General features: G+C 35.7%; 1 protein-coding gene across 1 annotated transcript in view; it reads left to right on the forward strand.

Annotated features, from left to right (window-relative positions):
- The first annotated feature begins 370 nt into the window (after positions 1–370).
- The window catches only part of DNAH14 (dynein axonemal heavy chain 14), a 374,871-nt gene continuing 357,844 nt past the window's right edge, over positions 371–17,397 (forward strand). The window contains exons 1-3 of the mRNA XM_044674970.1: positions 371–517; positions 6,847–6,944; positions 15,048–15,220. Of these exons, the coding sequence (XP_044530905.1) occupies positions 371–517; positions 6,847–6,944; positions 15,048–15,220 (418 nt within the window). The remainder of the gene's footprint in view (positions 518–6,846; positions 6,945–15,047; positions 15,221–17,397) is intronic.

The following is a 17,397-nucleotide window of genomic DNA, read 5'->3' on the forward strand; positions in this document are numbered from 1 at the left end:
ACATGTTATGGAGTTTTTTTGGATACTGCCTGTTTAAGCATCTCTGTTTGCCTCATTTTTCCATCTATAAAATGAGGGGATTTGACTCAGTAGTCTCTATGGTTTCTTTTAACCCTCCAAATCTATGATCCTCTGATTGATTCCAGGAACTTTAATTTTAGTTGCTATGAAAATTAAAATTTTTCTTTTACTGATACTACCTTTCTGAAAATAAAATTTGAAATGAATTGCAAAGTTGATTTTTTAATGCCAGTCTGAGAAATTACTAATACACACTTTTAAGTATTGAAAAATTATGAGTGTATTCATATTATAAAAATTTATATTCACCAGCTATTTTCATCATTAGGAACAAAGATACTTCACTGAAATGGATGATAAGAAGAAAAGGCACAAAAAAAGACTTTCTTCTCATATTCGCCTTCGTCCACTGGATTCAGATGCCTTACGGTTCATGATGAAAAAGAAGGTGTATTTTGAAGATACTGATAATCAAAGTAGAGATGTTATTTCACCAGTAAGAAATTCTTCTTTTTGAAATTATTAATTATTGATATAGCTCAAGTATATTATAGTATTTTCTTATCATATACCCAAATTAAAGTAGTTGCTAGAAAAGAAATTATGTACTAAGATATAAAAACATGTCCTTTAATGTGAAAAGTTCTTTATAATTTAAATGGCAATCATTGGAAATTAGAAGTACCCAAGGGTTACTATGATTTTCCTGATTTATTTTAATTTATTTCAACATAAATAAAAATAAGAGTAATAAAAAGATATAAGGAAAACATTTCTCTAAGGACCTGTTAGATGAGCTTATTTTTTTTCCAGTTTATGGCTCTTTTCTAATAATCTTTTAGGATAATTGTAGAAACCCATTAAACACATTTAGGTTAATGGTTGTATATTTCTTCCTTTTTTTAAAAATCCAAACTTTGTCTTGGGGTGTCAACGAAAGGTGTTTAGGCTACTGTTAAATTTTCACAAACCTATACTCATGGGTTGGAACATATAACGATCTCAAGGCACCCTTTGGGTACACGTTCCTAAAATTATAGCTCATAAGTCCCCACTGAGAATTTAACCTTAATAGTCAGTCAGTTGCCCTAATTAGCTCATTTACTAAAATGGCAGAGCATGTATAGAGGTAAGTAACAACATCTCACAGATACCCATAACATCAGTAGGAAAAGTAGGTTCATACATAGAATATCCTAGAAGAGACACACACATAGGGAACACATACTTCTGTCACTGTAAGACTTCAATATAGTTTTTCTTCTTATGATGTCTTCATGTTGCTCCCCCTTGGCAAGTCATTCAGCTACAATCTCTGAGTCTGCTCCCCAATACAGTTCAATGCTTTAGGCATGCCCTCTGCCACATAATTCATTCCCAATAGGATTAGTTGTTCTACTGCAAAGTGCCATTACTGAGAGTCAGGGGAGGGGATAAGTGTGCAATCCTTTGCTCTCCTAAAGGTGAGAAATGATGCCCTCTCAAGGTCTAGGTTCTTCTGTAGTTGGTTCTATTCTAGATTGCTAAAGATAACTACATAGAGAGAATGTCTGCAGAGCTGCCTTGGTTGCTATTTAAAGATCAGCAGGGATGAGTAAGACCCTTCAGGCGACCAAAAGATACCTCCAAATGAAAAAAGAAATATCCCTCCTTTTTAAGTTTTAAGTTGCAAATGGGCCACTTCCAATTTATACTTTCTATATTCTGGGAAATGAATCATTTTGTGATACATTCAAGGTATCATATCCTTGAGAAGGTTTGAGGTGATCCATTCAAAATCTGACAGGGAAGCACCCTTTACAAGGTGTGAATACAATTGTTCCAATTCTGAAAAGGGTGACCAAAACTTAAATTTCTTTATCTCTTTTACTTGATTCTTGTATTTTGCAATTTTATTAAAAAAGCTGGTCAGATGCAGTTGATCAACTCAGTCCACCTTTCCTTTTATAAATGCTTAAAAGGCTTTAATAATGTGTTCTAGAATTTTTTCCATGGGTAGAAGTCAAGTACACTGTCAATAATTTACATATTTTACTCCTATCTTAAAAAAAAAGTAGGAGCAATATTTGCTCCCTTCCAGGCTCCTTCACTACAGTCTACTGAATATCACTTTCAGGTTTAATAGCATATACAATGCTTACATTTGTAAGTTTTTCAGTTTAGGACTCTAGGATGCATTTTGTTTTGGTCTGGTGATTTCGACATTAAAAATAGGAAGGCACTTTTTAATCTCCTTGTTTATCTTTGGTTTCTACCCTTCTCATAATCTTTTTAATTCTATTTTCAGTATATAGATTACTATTGAATTGAGAGTTTTTACCTAAATAATTTACTTTCTTGATTTAATTGGGTTATTGAATTTATTTCTGAGTCTTCCCTCTTTTCCCTATCTTGTCTGTTCAGAAGCTATTCTAAATCTCTTCTTTCCTCAAGCCTTCCACATCTTCCCCTCTATTCACCCAATCTTGCCTGAGAGTCTTACCATCTTTATTAGAAAATCAAAGTCATTTACTGTGAACTCACTCATCTCCCTTTCTCTTCTCTTCAAAAACTCCTTGACTTTCTCCACTCCCTCTTTATTTCATTCTCTGAAATGAAGCGACTCTTCTCTTTGCCAAGGACAACTTTCTTATATGTGTCCCCTCTTGTCATTTCCAGCATATTTTCTTCTCAGTCACTCACCCTCATCTTATCTTTAATCTTTTCCTATTTACTAATTTATGCCCACCTTCCTTTTTTTTAATTTTGAGGATTTCATTGTTATTGATATAAATATACACAAAATAAGTAAGTGAGACTAATGATGTGGGAAAGCCACCACAGCAAAACCTGGTTATAGCAATGATGATACAAGAGAATCTACTTGTTTTCTTTTGCCAGGGACAAGTCTACAAAAAGTTAATGGACTCCAAGAAGGTTCTCTCATTCTGTCTCTGCCTTCCTGACTATCTTTTGGATATGTGTCTCTGTCTCTTAAATTTTAAGTTTATTTACTTGCTTGTTACATTAAAAATCCCAGGACACCCCTTCCCTCCCTTCCCTGCTAATTTCTATTGATCATTTCTCCCTCTGGAGGTAGACATTCATAAGTTATTCTTCAAAAAATGTTTTTGTTACTGTATGTAATGTTCTCTTGATTCTGTTCATTTCACTCTTCATAGTTTCATTTAGGTTACCCTCCTGCCTTAAAATATTCTCCTCTTTCACTTCTTAGGCAAAAACAAAACAAAACAAAAATCTTCGCTAGATCTTAAATCTATTCCATCAATCTAGATTCCTGTATTTTTCCTTCCTTTTTCAGTCAAATTTATTTAAGTTTGTTAAGATGGTTAAAAGCTATCTACTCATATTGACTCTACTTTTCCTCCTCTTTTCCTCCTTAACTCTTTGTAGTCTGGCTTCTGATCTCATCCCTCAACTAAAATAAGTACAAAAATAACAAATGATTTCTTAATTGCCAAATCTTTGCTCAGTTTTCATAATTTTTTAACTCTGCTGCAGTTGACACATGACCACCTTCTCACCTTGTGAATTCTTTCCTCCAGTTTTTTTATGATTTGACTATCTTCTAGCAATTCTATCTGTCTTATTATTCTTTTTTTTAAACCCTTGTACTTCGGTGTATTGTCTCATAGGTGGAAGATTGGTAAGGGTGAGCAATGGGGGTCAAGTGACTTGCCCAGGGTCACACAGCTGGGAAGTGGCTGAGGCCGGGTTTGAACCTAGGACCTCCTGTCTCTAGGCCTGACTCTCACTCCACTGAGCTACCCAGCTGCCCCCTCTCATTATTCTTTTTGATGGATCAACTTCCCCATCAGTGCAGGTGTAGGTGTTTCTCAGAGCTCTCTCCTAGGTCTTCTCCTCTTCAACTTTCCTCCTTTCTGCTTAGTGCCTTCACCAGCTCCTTTTTGTTTAATTAACATCTTTATGCAGGAACCCACAACCCATATACCCAGTTGCATGCTCTCCTCTGAGTTTGCCCCACATAAGAAACTACCTATTGGGCATTTTCTGAAGACATCTTAAGTTCAGAATACCCAAAATAGAACTCATCTTCATTTTTCACAAACCCATCCCTTTACTTAACCTCTCTATTTCTATTGAAGGCATTCTAATTCATTCATCAACCGGGGTATTGCCCCTGACTTCTCATTCTCCCTCAGTTCTCATATCTAGTCATTTGCCTAATTTTGACATTTCTTTACCCACATCTCTTACCTCATATCTCTTGTCTCTCCTCATGCAATTAACGTCTTAGTTCTGGCCTTCCTTACCTTTCACCCAACCTATTACAGTGGCTTTTAAATTGTTCTGCCTGCTTCAAGTTCTTTCCCCACTCCAGTCATCATCTGCTGATGTCATTCACTCCTCATACCACTCCCCCATTAATAAAACCCTGTGACTCTCAATTGCTTCTCAAATGAAATATAGATTTTCTTTAGCTTTCAAAGCCCTTCAAACCAACCTACCTCCCCAGCCTCATTATTCCCTTTTATACACTCTACAGTTTAGCTAAACTGGCATTCTCTCTATTCCATATATATAGCACTTCCCCTCATGTCCCTCTCCTTTTAAAAGGCAAAGCTTAAATTGCACCTTCTATTTTTTTATGATCCCTCCAAATGCTAAGTCCTTTCATAACTCATATGTAGTTGGCTTCTTTCTCTTTATTTGTCTAGGTATACATACAAATGTATAAGCTATGTCTTCAGTACATAAATTCTTTGAAAGTACTCATTATTTCCTTCCTTGTATTTGTATCCCCAGTATTTATCCTAGTGCCTGCACAAAATTTATTAAATGCATATTGATTGATTTATCTGAGGAGGCAGATAGATGGTAGCAATAATCCATTATTGAGTTTTGGAAAGGGATGAGCAAGGACAGAATCAAGGAGATAAAGTATTTGGGTATAGAGTACACTTGAACTTCTTAAAGATAGATTAAAGATTGGCCTTCTTTTTCTCATCCTTAAATGGAATACTCACAGCCCAAGAGATAAACCCCTAAATTTCAAGTTTTAGGGAATAAGGGCTGCAAAACTCTCTTGACTATTCATATAGACATGTTCTTAGAATGGAAGAAACTCAAGAGTTACCAAAGCCAGAAGTTGGAGCTACTTTGTGCTGAGTAGTACCAAGCACCCCAGTAGTTAATATTTGCATCTTGGTTTTTATAATTTTTTGTATTTTGGAGCCTTTCTTCATCTTGGGCACCATTTCCTCTATAGTCTTTTCCTTTATCTGTAAATGTGCCCATTTCTTGGCAGTAGAGCTGGGCACAAACACACCCAGGGCAGTTTAGGGATACAAATACCAGAACTCTTTTGACTACTATTCTCAAAGGGAACACAGCAGAATTTATTGGAAAGTACCCAGAGCTGCTGATTGTTGTAATTGCCTTACCAACAAACTTTCTCTTACTCTTCTCTTACTCCTTCTTTAATATAATCTCTATTTCATAACTAAAATAGCCAATTTTGTTCAAAAGGGAAAGAAGGAAAGAGAATAAGCATTTATACAACCCCCAGTATGTGCTATACACTGTGCTAAGTGATTTTACAATTATCTCATTTGATTCTCACAATAATTTATTATTATGCTCATTTTATAGTTGAGGAACCTTAGGTAAATGGAAGTTAAGTGACTTGCCCAGCGTCACACAGCTAGTAAATATCTGGGGTCAAATTTGAACTCATATTTTCCTGACTTCTGGCCAAGGAATCTATCCAATGCTTCTTTCTTCTTAGGATACAGATAAAGTTAAATGAACAATGATCAAGTCCACCTTCTCAAATGACCAGATTACGATATTTTTTAACATTCATTTTGATAGCTCATAACTTAAATAATCTTAAATGAGAACTTGAATATTCTAAAGGCTTTTAATTATGTTGTTATAATTACTTATTAATCATACATTTAAACTCTTTATACACAATTCCTACTAAGAGGAGTATTGCTCTACTTACTTTGGGACCTTAAGAAATCATAGGAGAGTGGCTATGATGGAGAAAGTTTTTTTCAATCTTGATGGAGAGGGGCCCATTATGTCCATGGCTTCTAGTTCTATGCAGATTTCTTTAGAACTTCTCTGCCCATAAGGAATTTGGGAGGGGTGGTCACTTCATCTTTTAAGGATTTACGTAGTTTATTTTTCAGTCCCTGTTTGACCATTCATGGCCCATTTGGGGTTTTCTTAGCAAAATTACTGGAGTAACTTGCTATTTCCTTCTCCAGCTCATTTTACAGATGAAGAAAATGAGGCAAAGAGAGTAAAGAGACTTACCCAGAATCACATAGCTAGCAAGTGTCTGAGGTCTGAACTCAGGAAGATGGCTTCTTGGCTCCAAGTCCAACACTCTATCCATCACACCACCTAGCTGTCCTTAAGTGTTTAAAGGGCTATTAGGTCAAAGAGAGGGAAGGTTACTCTGTGTTACTCAGGGTAAACTCCAAGCAATGGATAATAATTCTAGGGAGTCAGTTTCCATGCAATATATGAAAGAAATTTTTAACTATTAGAGGTATCCAACAATGAAATAAACTATCTCATGAAGTAATGAGTATACCAACACTGGAGTTATTCAGACAGAGATTAAATGGCCATATATTGCATACTGTAAAAGGAATTTTTTACATTAAATGAGTGGTTGGACTGGGTGATCATGAAGGTATTTTCTAATTCTAAATTTCTAGAAAAAGAGTTATATATATTGAGTTCCATTTTACATACTAATGATTAGAATCATCTAATTTTATCAGAAATGATAAATTCCTTTGTGTCTACATTTTAAAAGTGAAAAGAAAACTTGTCTTTCTGCAGCCACCTCAATTGAATCGTTTTCAAAAAGTTTCAGATATGTATCTCGACTTAAAAAAAAAGAAAGCTATCCACAAAGTGGAATCCAAGCCAAAAATAAGGTAATGATGAAGTTGTAAAATAAGTATACTTTTGTCTTTTAAGTGAACTCAAAAGCAAAATATCACTAATTTGGAAAAATTAAGATGAGGTAATACTATTCTGACTAGGTAAAAAGTTTGCATTAGAGAATATTTTTGATGAAATATAGTTTTATTACTTTTGAGCATAGTATATATTAGTCTGTCACTATTTATTATATGCCTACAATGGAGCAGGCACAATGCTAGGCTGTGGGAGGGTAAAGAAAAAGTTACTACTCTCTAGGAGCTTATAATCTATTGGGAAAAGACAACCCACAAAGGAAGATGAAAAGCAGTAGGAAGGTGCCTGGTATAGGAGCATTATGTAGAAGGCTAAATGAGTCCAGCTGAATGCAAAGTCAAGATTCTCAAAAACTAAGATGTAAATATTTGTCAATAAGCAAAGCTATTGTGCATAAAATAAAACACATATTTCTCAGCCTGGAATATAATGCCCTCCACAGTCTTTTTCGCAATTACCACCTTTGCAGTTTTATTTGACACTCTTCTTTGTCAATTCTCTTTTTGGCCAAACTGGACTTAGCCAATTATTTTTTGAACTTCATATTCCTTACATGCATTGACTTAATATATTCCTGGAAGGCATATTCTCTTCAATCTCAGTCTCTTTGTCTTCCTTCTAGGCTTTCCTCTAAGGTCAACTACCCCCTGAAGCCTTCTTTGATCATTGTATGAATTATTTCTTTCTCCTTCCTCAGTTTACCTTGCACCATATTTATTTGTGTACATATGTCCTCCTGATAAATTTCAAGCTCTCAGAAAGAAAAACCTTTTCTTTTTGTATTCTTGCAGTTAAAAAGAGCTTAAAAACATATGCTTTGAAATGAATCAAAATCTATAAGAAAATGTTCTAATGTATAGGTGTGAAATAATAATGTATCATAAATTTAATGGCTCTCAGGTGCCATGGTAGATGCAACACTGCTCCTGGTTTCAGGCAAACATGAGTGCAAATCTAGCCTTAGACACTTATTGAGGCTATGTGACCCTGGGCAAGTCTTCCCATTTCCTCAACTGTAAAATGGGGATAATAACAGTACTGAGCTCCTTAGGTTATTTTGAGGATAGAATGAGATAGTATTTATAAAGTCCTTAGTACTGTAATGCCTACTGGATAAACATTTGCTTAACTATTACATACCAGCTCTTGTTAGACTACTATAGCTTAGCCTTTCTCCCTAGGTTTTCATGTCACTGCTCTCTCATTGTTCTTCCAACTGTCTGACCATAATCATAACAACTTCTTTTGCAGGATTATTGTCTTTTTTCTACCTCTTATTGCATGGTTTTATACTGAAGCTCTAGGGGTCCCCTTCTCTTTCTTTGTACTCTCTCCCAGGGAGCTCATCAGTTTCTGTGGGTTGAACTATATCTCAAAGTAGTTGACTCCTAGACCTATATTTCTACTCCCAGTGTCCCTCCTGAACTTCAGCCTTGACTTTTGGATATCTTCAACTGGAATAATGTATCCAGAGCATCTTACCCCCCTTCTTCCATCCACCTCTTTTCCTATTTCTGTTGAGAATACCACTCTCTTTTCGGTTACCCAAGTCCAAAATCTCGAAGTCATCCTTGACCCTGTCTCCCCTGGCCCTTTCTCCAATCAATGACTCCAGTGTTTCTGTCTTACTCTCAGGATCAAATATAAAGTCTGCCGTTTGGCTTATCAAGTCCCTTCCTAAACTCCCCACCACCACCACCCACCTTCTGAGTAAGTCTTCTTACACTTTAACCCATCTCTGTATGCTCATCAGTCCAGCAACACTAGGCTCCTTGCTACTCCTGGAACAAGACACCCCCTTTCACAAACTCTGAGCATTTTTATTGGCTATCTTCCCATGCCTGACATATTCTTTCTCTTCCTTGCTGCCTCCTGGTTTCCCTGTATTTCTTCAAGTCCCAGCTAAAATCCTGCCTTCTATAAGAAACCTTTCTCAGTGATTCATGTTAGTGTCTTCTCTATGATTATTTTTATATATACAAGATCTATCTTATTTGTAAATAATTGTTTCCATGTTGTATCCCCTATTAGATTATGAATGAATTGAACACAGGGACTTCTTTTACCTTCATTTGTATCCCCAGCCCTTAGAACAGTGCTTTGCAGAGAGTAGGATTTTAATAAATGTTTATTGATTGATTGACTCTTACCTATTTCTCACTTATTTCTAGCCAGTGGCTATCTTTTTGTCAGTTCTACCTTAAATATGCTGCTTATATGTGTCTCCATTCTCTTTACTCCTATATCCCTTATCACCTTTCCCCTGGGCTATTTCAGTAGCCTTCTAACTGGGTTCTTTGCCTCCATCTCTCTCCTTTCCAGTACTTGAGCTGCCCAATTAATATTCTTAAAGTACATATCCAATCATGTCATTTCTCTACTCAAGAAGCTCCTAGAGCTCCCTCTTGTGTTTAGAAGAAAATATTAGTTTATCTTGTCAGCTTTTAAAACTGGTAGCAACTTTCCCAAATTCAGTTAACTTTTCCAGGTTTACTGCAAATTACTTTGATTCATGAATTCTAAATTCCAGCCAAAACTGACTGCTTAATGTTTCCTAAACAAGGAATTCCATCTTTACTGCCTGGGCTTTGGCTGGGCTTTCACTCCCTCTTCTTCTTCCCTTCATAGTATCACTCACTTCCTTCTAAATTCAGCTCAGGTGCCGTTTAATCCTGTAAACTTATTTTGATTCCATCAGGCAACAGATGCCCATATCCATAAATTATTTTTGTATATTTTATATTGCCTCATCTGTGTGCAATATATTTCTGCCAATCCAGTGTAACTGCCTCATTGAGAACTGGCACTAAATTGTTTTGTCATTATATCCTCAGCTCCTAGAACACAGTAGGTACTTAATAAATGCTGCTTAAGCCTCATTGAATTGAATTGAATTGAATTTTTCCTTCTGTTTTCTTCAACTTTATGTACCCAATGACAGATGTCATGTCCTACTTGAGTCTTCTCTAGGCCAAACATCTCAGTTCCTTTAACTAATTCTCATATGCCAAGACTAGAAGCCCTTCTCTGGGCACTACCTAGTTTATCCACATATCTTTAAAATTGCAGTACCCAAAGCCCTACACCTAAAATCTGAAAAGAGTGTAATTGAAACCATCTCCCCTTTATATCTTGAAATAGCACCTCCCTTAATAACAGCTCAATAGGTCGTTGGCTATATTCCATATAAGAGGTAATCAAAACCTGAGCTCAGGGATGGTCATTTGAATGTCAAGAAGATGTGACTGAGAGGTATAGCAAAGGAAGAACTAACAAGATTTGACAAAGGATTCGATGCCTGAGATTAAGGAGCTGAGGATGAATCTGAGGTAGGACCCCTAAGCCATAGGAGGTAGATGGAGCCCTCAAGAGAAATAGGGAAGTAAGGAGAGTTTGGAGAGGGAGGATAAAGAGAAAGAGTTCTATTTTGGATATGTTAAATGTGAAATACTGTAACTGCATTTCAGTTTGAGAGATCTAAGAGGTCATTGGTGCTACATGATTGTAGCTCAGAAGAGAAGAGATGATACCTCAGTAGAGATCTGTGAATCATCTGCATAGAGATGGCAGTTGAACCCTATGGTAGCTGATGCTATCACCAAAGGATATAGGGTGAAAAGAGAAGAGGGCCTGGGACAGATTTCTAGAAGATGTTCATAATTAGTGACTGTGACTTGAAGAACTGTTTTTTAGCAGAGAACCTAACGAATGGTAAGAAGAAGTACATCAGGAAAGAATCAGATAGCGAGAAGCCTAGCTAGAAGAGAGCATTCATCTATTTATTTATTTATTTATTTATTTATTTATTTGTTTGTTTGTTTGTTTATTTGATGTTTTGTTATATTAATTTTATTTTATTTTCAATATCATTTTATTATAAAAATATTTCCATGGTTACATGATTGGTGCTCTCTCCTTCCCCTTTTTCCTCTCCCCTCCCAGAGCTGACAAGCAATTCCACTGGGTGTTATACATGTATTATCATTCAAAACCTATTTCAATATTATTCATCTTTATAAGAGAGTAATCTTATAAAACCCCAAATCATATACCCATATAAACACATGATAAATCATATGTTTTTCTTCTGCATTTCTGCTCTCACAGTTCTTTCTAGAAGAGAGTATTTAGAAAGAATTGGCAATTGACATCATCAAAGGCTCATGGTAAGAGCCAGAAGAATGAGGATTGAGAAAAAGCAATTAGATATAGCAATTAAGAGAATAGCGATTTTAATAGTCATGTGAACAGTATGGAACTACAAAATGGAAGACGAGGGGGCAGCTGGGTAGCTCAGTGGAGTGAGAGTCAGGCCTAGAGACGGGAGGTCCTAGGTTCAAACCCGGCCTCAGCCACTTCCCAGCTGTGTGACCCTGGGCAAGTCACTTGACCCCCATTGCCCACCCTTACCAATCTTCCACCTATGAGACAATACACCGAAATACAAGGGTTTAAAAAAATGGAAGACGAGGGTTTTTTTCCCCTAGTCTTCACAACTCTCAAAGTTCCCCAAAAGAAGAATTATGTGCAAGAAGTATTAAGTACATTAAGGGAGACACTTGTTGTGCCTCAACGTATAGGATACTTAAAGAGTTAAGCTATTAAACTCCAAGGGCCCAGATATGACCTTTTTGTAGTGGGCTTGCTAAGGGCACTATTAGTATGGAGAAAGTTGCACTCAGTTTGTGAAAATACCTTGTGAAATACAGAGATTGCTTGAGCTCCTTAATGGTTGTGAGGTCTGCTGCAGGGTAGTTTGGAGTATCCACCTGTACATTTAAGGAAAAAAGCATATGAGCAGATATTCTATGTTTATCCATCTTGGTATTGCTGCAATGTGTTTTAACCTTCATGAGATCATTTGGCTATCGGGAGTATGTTTATGATGATAAAAAGTACCCCAGCTTACTGTCCAGATGTATTATGTAATATCGACCCAGTAATTCCCAGACATCATAATTTAAAGCAATAATTCTGCCAGAACAGTTCAAATAATGGTTTTAGTGCTCTCAAGGTATTGTACCTCTTGTCTTATCCAATGAATTGTCTTAGGCTATGCCTATGTGACCAGGTCACTTCCCAGCCATTTTATCACATTGGCTGTGTTCTGGATATCATCCTCATCTTCCTCCCCCAGAACCTTCGAATCTGTTCTGGGTTCTTTCTGCTCACTTAGGTGAACTTTCAACTTTTCTTGACCACTTCCTTACAGTGATCCCTTATAGCCTACCCTGTCCCCATCTGCTTTGCAGAAGTCCTCTATGGGTGATGTATGACTGTTTTTGAATATAAACTTCTTCAGGCATTGACTATCTTCCTTGCTTGTATTTGTATCCCCAGTATTTAGCATAGTGCCTGGCACATAGTAAACACTTTATAAATATTTTATTTATCCAGCTACCATAGACTAGGCCAGTAGTTCATGAACTTGTTGTTGTTTATGGCAAAACACTGTTCTTGGGCCTAAGCAATTATGGCTCCTTAGAGAAAGGAGACTCCAAAATGTACATTTGAAAGTGTAAGGCTCAAACTATTTGAAGGAGACAGGTGCTTGTGATTGCAAGTCTAAGTTCCATTCAGTTGCTAACAGAGCAGAAACTCCTCTTGTGCCTTGGAATATCCTTTGAGGACCACTGATTTAGTCTTTGATTGTGACACCAAGCTTTATTCACATTCTGTGATTCCCTCATGGCCAAGCCAGCTTGGGAGCCTATTTCCCTAACCTATTTTTGTAGTATGGCACTATTACTTTCAACTGAGTGCTGATTCCTAAATTGATTAGTTGTTTCTCCCGTTACCTTACTGACTTGAATCCATGGCTTCCTATTGATGACTTTGGTTTTACTCAATGTTATCTGATGTTTAACCTATTCCTCATCCTGGTACGGTACACAGCTGTTTGTCTGCTACAAATCTGCTTGGTTATCTTTTAGAGAAGCCCTGTTGACTTACCCAGATGTGTAAAAGTTTACAGGGTGGCTGCGCAGAGCTTGGTATCTGTTTCCAAAAATATTGATCTTGGGTCATGATAGTATTGAGGACCTAATAGTCATTACAAAGATGAAAATTCTTTCTTACTTCAGTTTCCTTTTCAATTATTTATATATTTATTTATTTGATTAATTGATTGATTATACAAAAAGCACTGGAAATACTGCTATAGAGGTTTAATAAAATCTAGTTTCTTAGTGATAAGGCAAACATATGACCCACTGGGTTCTCTGGTCACTCAGAAACTAGTTCCATCTCCTCAATTGCATGCTACTTTGTTGAAAAGATATTTGCCTCAAGAGACCAGAAAATTTTGTGGTAATCATGATACTTTTCTGGAAGAGTACTCTTACTGGAAGAAGTATTGAACACCTTATCGGAAGCAACATGCTTTTTAGTGAAAAGAACACTGACTTGGAAAAAAAGAGAACAACTGATTTTGACTTTTTGTTCTCCCAGTAATTATGTATCTGACTAGACCTCAGTTTTAAAAATTAAATCTGAAAGTCTTTTCTAATCTTGAAAATCTGTAGCAATAGAAAATAATATTTTGAGATGTAGATTTAGCATCTTTAATTTTATCTTTCCAGTTTGATTTTAAAGTCCTTGTGGTTTTGCCTTTGGAGCTCTGCCTGTCAAGATCCCCAAGCATCTTCTTAATTATTTATTACATAAATGGAAAGTCATGTGATGTCAGGAATGTTTAAAGGAATCATATAGATTTATCCTGGAGAAGACTAGGGAAAAACATCATACATGTCTTCAAATATTTGAAAGGTTTTAATATAGGAAAATTTTATTTCTGTGGTATTCCATAAGGCATTGAGGAAATTGGTAGCACAGTTGAGTGTTGGACTTGGAATCTGAAAGACTTAAGGCCAAATCTTATCTTAGACACTTACTAGCTGTGTGACCCCTAGGCAAGTCACTTAACTTCTGTTTGCCTCACTTTCCCCAACTGTAAAATGAAATAATAGCATCTACCTCCCAGGGTGGTTGTGAGGATCAAGTTAACTAATATTTGTAAAAATGCTTTGCGCAGTGTCTAGAACATACCAGTGCTACATAAATGCTTATTCCCTTTCTTTCTCCTTACATAAAGATGGATAAGACTCAGTGGGTCAAAGATATCAAAAGTAGATTTTAGTTTAACATTAAGAATTTTTTCATGAATGTAAGCTTCCCCATAGTAGAATTGCTAGCATTAAGAGAAGACACATAAGGAAAGTGATTTGATTCTAACCCTGTACATAAATTTCATTTCCTTTCTCGTTGAATTGAAAAAATGTTTTTTAATCCACGCTTTTAAGATATTTTAATATACCTTTTCAATAGAAACCTTTTCCTTTGCTGATTTATATTGAATTGATCTTGAACAAACTCTCAATTTTTCTACATTGGTTACAACTTTAGTTTCTTGGTTTAAGGATACACCTCTAGTGGTCTTATGTCTTATTAAATACATAGATTTAACAGCTAAGTGAAGGCTAACCATTTAGTTGCAGTCAATAATCCAAAGTTTTGAGGTCTATAAATGTATGGACATGTCTTGTTTCTTTGTTTTTCTTGTTTATTTTTCACTTAGGCTGCATAATTTAGTGGGAAGAGCACAAGGAACAGCATGTTAGGAGATTACCATTCTTGGTCCCAGGTTTGCCACCATCTTGCTGTGTGACCTTGAACAAATCTTTTGTACTCCAGTTTCTTCATTCATAAAAATGAGATTAAGTTAGATCATCTTTAAAATTCCTATCAAATGTACATTTTCTAATAATGATAATTACTAAAAGATTAAAACAATCAGAATTGGATAATATTTCTTTGTTGTCATTTGATACATGCTTTTCAAATTTCTAGTCAAATATTCTAAAGGAAAGATATTTGAAATGAAATATGTTTTAATTTACAGTTTAGATATCTATTTTAATTTCTCTAAATTACAGACCATATGGAGTAAAGTTAATTGTACATTAAATTTATAAAAGCTATGTATTTAATTATAAATGAAAATCTTAGTTATTTAATTCATTATTTAATTACCTTCAATATTGTTTTCTCTGTTATTCTAGGATCTATAAAGCAGAAGAGGAAAAAGACCTAGATAAAGTGACCACAGAGTTTAGTCGGCTGGCTCACATTGCAAAAATAGATGCAGCACAAGAAGACACAGCTTTGTCTTCTCCACTAGGTTTGAGGTCTGAGCCAAGTCCTAGCTTTTCATCACATGGAACGGAACTTTCAGGCATGTCAATTTCTGCAATATTTTATGATGAGGAAAAGAAGTTTTACGGGATTTTAAAAAGGGAAATACAAATTAAATAGAATCTGAAATAATATTTAACTGGTGATTCTTAAGAATAGGTTCATAAAACCTCAATGAACTGATGCAGAGTGAAATGAGCAGAACCAGAAGAACATTGTACACAGAAAGTAAAATATTGTGGAAAGATTCAATGGACCTTGCTACTAGTAGCAATGCAACAAGCCAGGACAACCCTGAAGAACTTATGTAAAAGAATGCTATCCACATGGAGAGGAAAAACTATGGGAGTAGAAATGCAAAAAGCAAAACTTATGACATCACTTATGTGATTTGGAGTTTAGGCTTTAAAAAATTGCTCTATAGCAAAAAATTGAATAATATGGAAATAGATATCAAGTGACAGACAACATTTGTACAACCCAGTGGAATTGCTTGTTGGCTCTGGGAGTGGGGGAGGAAAGAGGAGAGGGAAAGAAAATGAATCATGGAAACATGAGAAAATATTTAAATAAAAAGAATAGGTTCATAAAGTACTTAAAGTATTAAGTCCATTTCATACCTCTTTTAGTAATCCTTAAATCATTTTCCTGTGCATGAAGTCAGACACCCTTCACTAGTCTTGAAGGAGCGAACACAGTGACAGGATCAGTCCTCAGGCTGAATCTGATTCCATTTTCCATTTTTGAGCTCTGCTTGGTTTTGTCTCCAGTGAACATCATGCCTTGGTCAGGATAAAATGATCCCCTAAAATCCCATCATCATTCTCATTGCCCCAGTTTTTGATACCCATCACCTTTTCAATTCCCTTAGTTGCTTCTCCACTCAGAAAGGAGGGCTGGAGGTTGGAACCTGCAAGTCACCCCCAAGCATTCCTTTATAGAGGGCTGGGATCTGAACTTGGCAGGTAACCATCCTTCTCCATCAGTGCTCCTGTTGTGTTGGTTTCAGGTCTATGGAATGTTACCCTCCTGTTTTGGTGATCCTCCCCTATTAGACTGTATACTCCTTGAGGGCAGTGACTTTCTTTTATAAAATTTTATTCCCAGCACTTAACACAATCCCCTAACACATAGTAAGTGCTTAATAAATATTTATTGAATTGAATTGATTCATACCTCATTCTTGCTTGTCTTTTCTCTCTAATCTATACTATATCTAGGAAACAAAGATAAAACTGTGGATCCATAGATCCAGGAAACATATACAGACTATATTTTTTCCATTCTCTTCTTCCAAGAAGTCACTAGCCTGTCATACATACTAATTAATAAGCATTTATGGAGGGGGAGGTAGGTGGCTTAGTGGATAAAAACCAGATCTAGAGATGAAAAGTCCTGGATTCAACTCTGGTCTCAGATACTTCCTAGCTATGTGACCCTGAGCAAGCCTCTTAGCCCCAGTTGCCTAGCCCTTATTGCTCTTCTGCCTTGGAACTGATACTTAGTACCAATTCTAAGATAGATGGAAAAGGTTTTTTGTTTTTGTTTTTAACCCAATATATTGAAATAAATTAATTTAGTTGTCTAGTATTTGGTAAGCTCAAAGATCTCAAGTAATGAGAGTAAAGACTAATTATTAGACAAAAGCTGGATAGCAGCCTGGCAGAAATTAGTCTTAGGCCAATATCATGTCGCCTATACAAAGATAAATTCTAAATGGATAAATGACCTAATTAGAAAAAGGACAAACTAGAAAAATAACAAAGAATTATATTTTAAGATCTATGGATAAGGGAAGAGTTCCTGGCCAAAGAAGGTACTGAGAGTCAAAGAGGATAAATGTTTAATTTTTGATTACATAACATTTAAAAACTTTTACATAAATCTGCAGCTAATATCAGGAAGGAAAATGCTGGAAAAAATCTTTAGCAGCAAATTCCTCTGCCAAAGGTTTCATTTCCACAATATATAAGAAATTAATTCAAACGTAAGAGACTTAGAGCCATTCTCCAATGATAAATGGTTTAAGGACATGAACAGGTAGTTTTCAAGGAAAGAAAGCTAAGATTGATTGCCATATTTTAAAAAATGTTACAAAATCACTAATAATTAGGAAAATGAAAATTCAAGTACAAAACATTAATGCATTTAAGTTCTACTTCATAACTACATCAGATTAGCAAAGCTAAAAAAAATATAAAATGACCAATTTATTGG

Source organism: Gracilinanus agilis, chromosome 4, assembly GCF_016433145.1.
Source record: "Gracilinanus agilis isolate LMUSP501 chromosome 4, AgileGrace, whole genome shotgun sequence".
NCBI lineage: Eukaryota > Metazoa > Chordata > Mammalia > Didelphimorphia > Didelphidae > Gracilinanus > Gracilinanus agilis.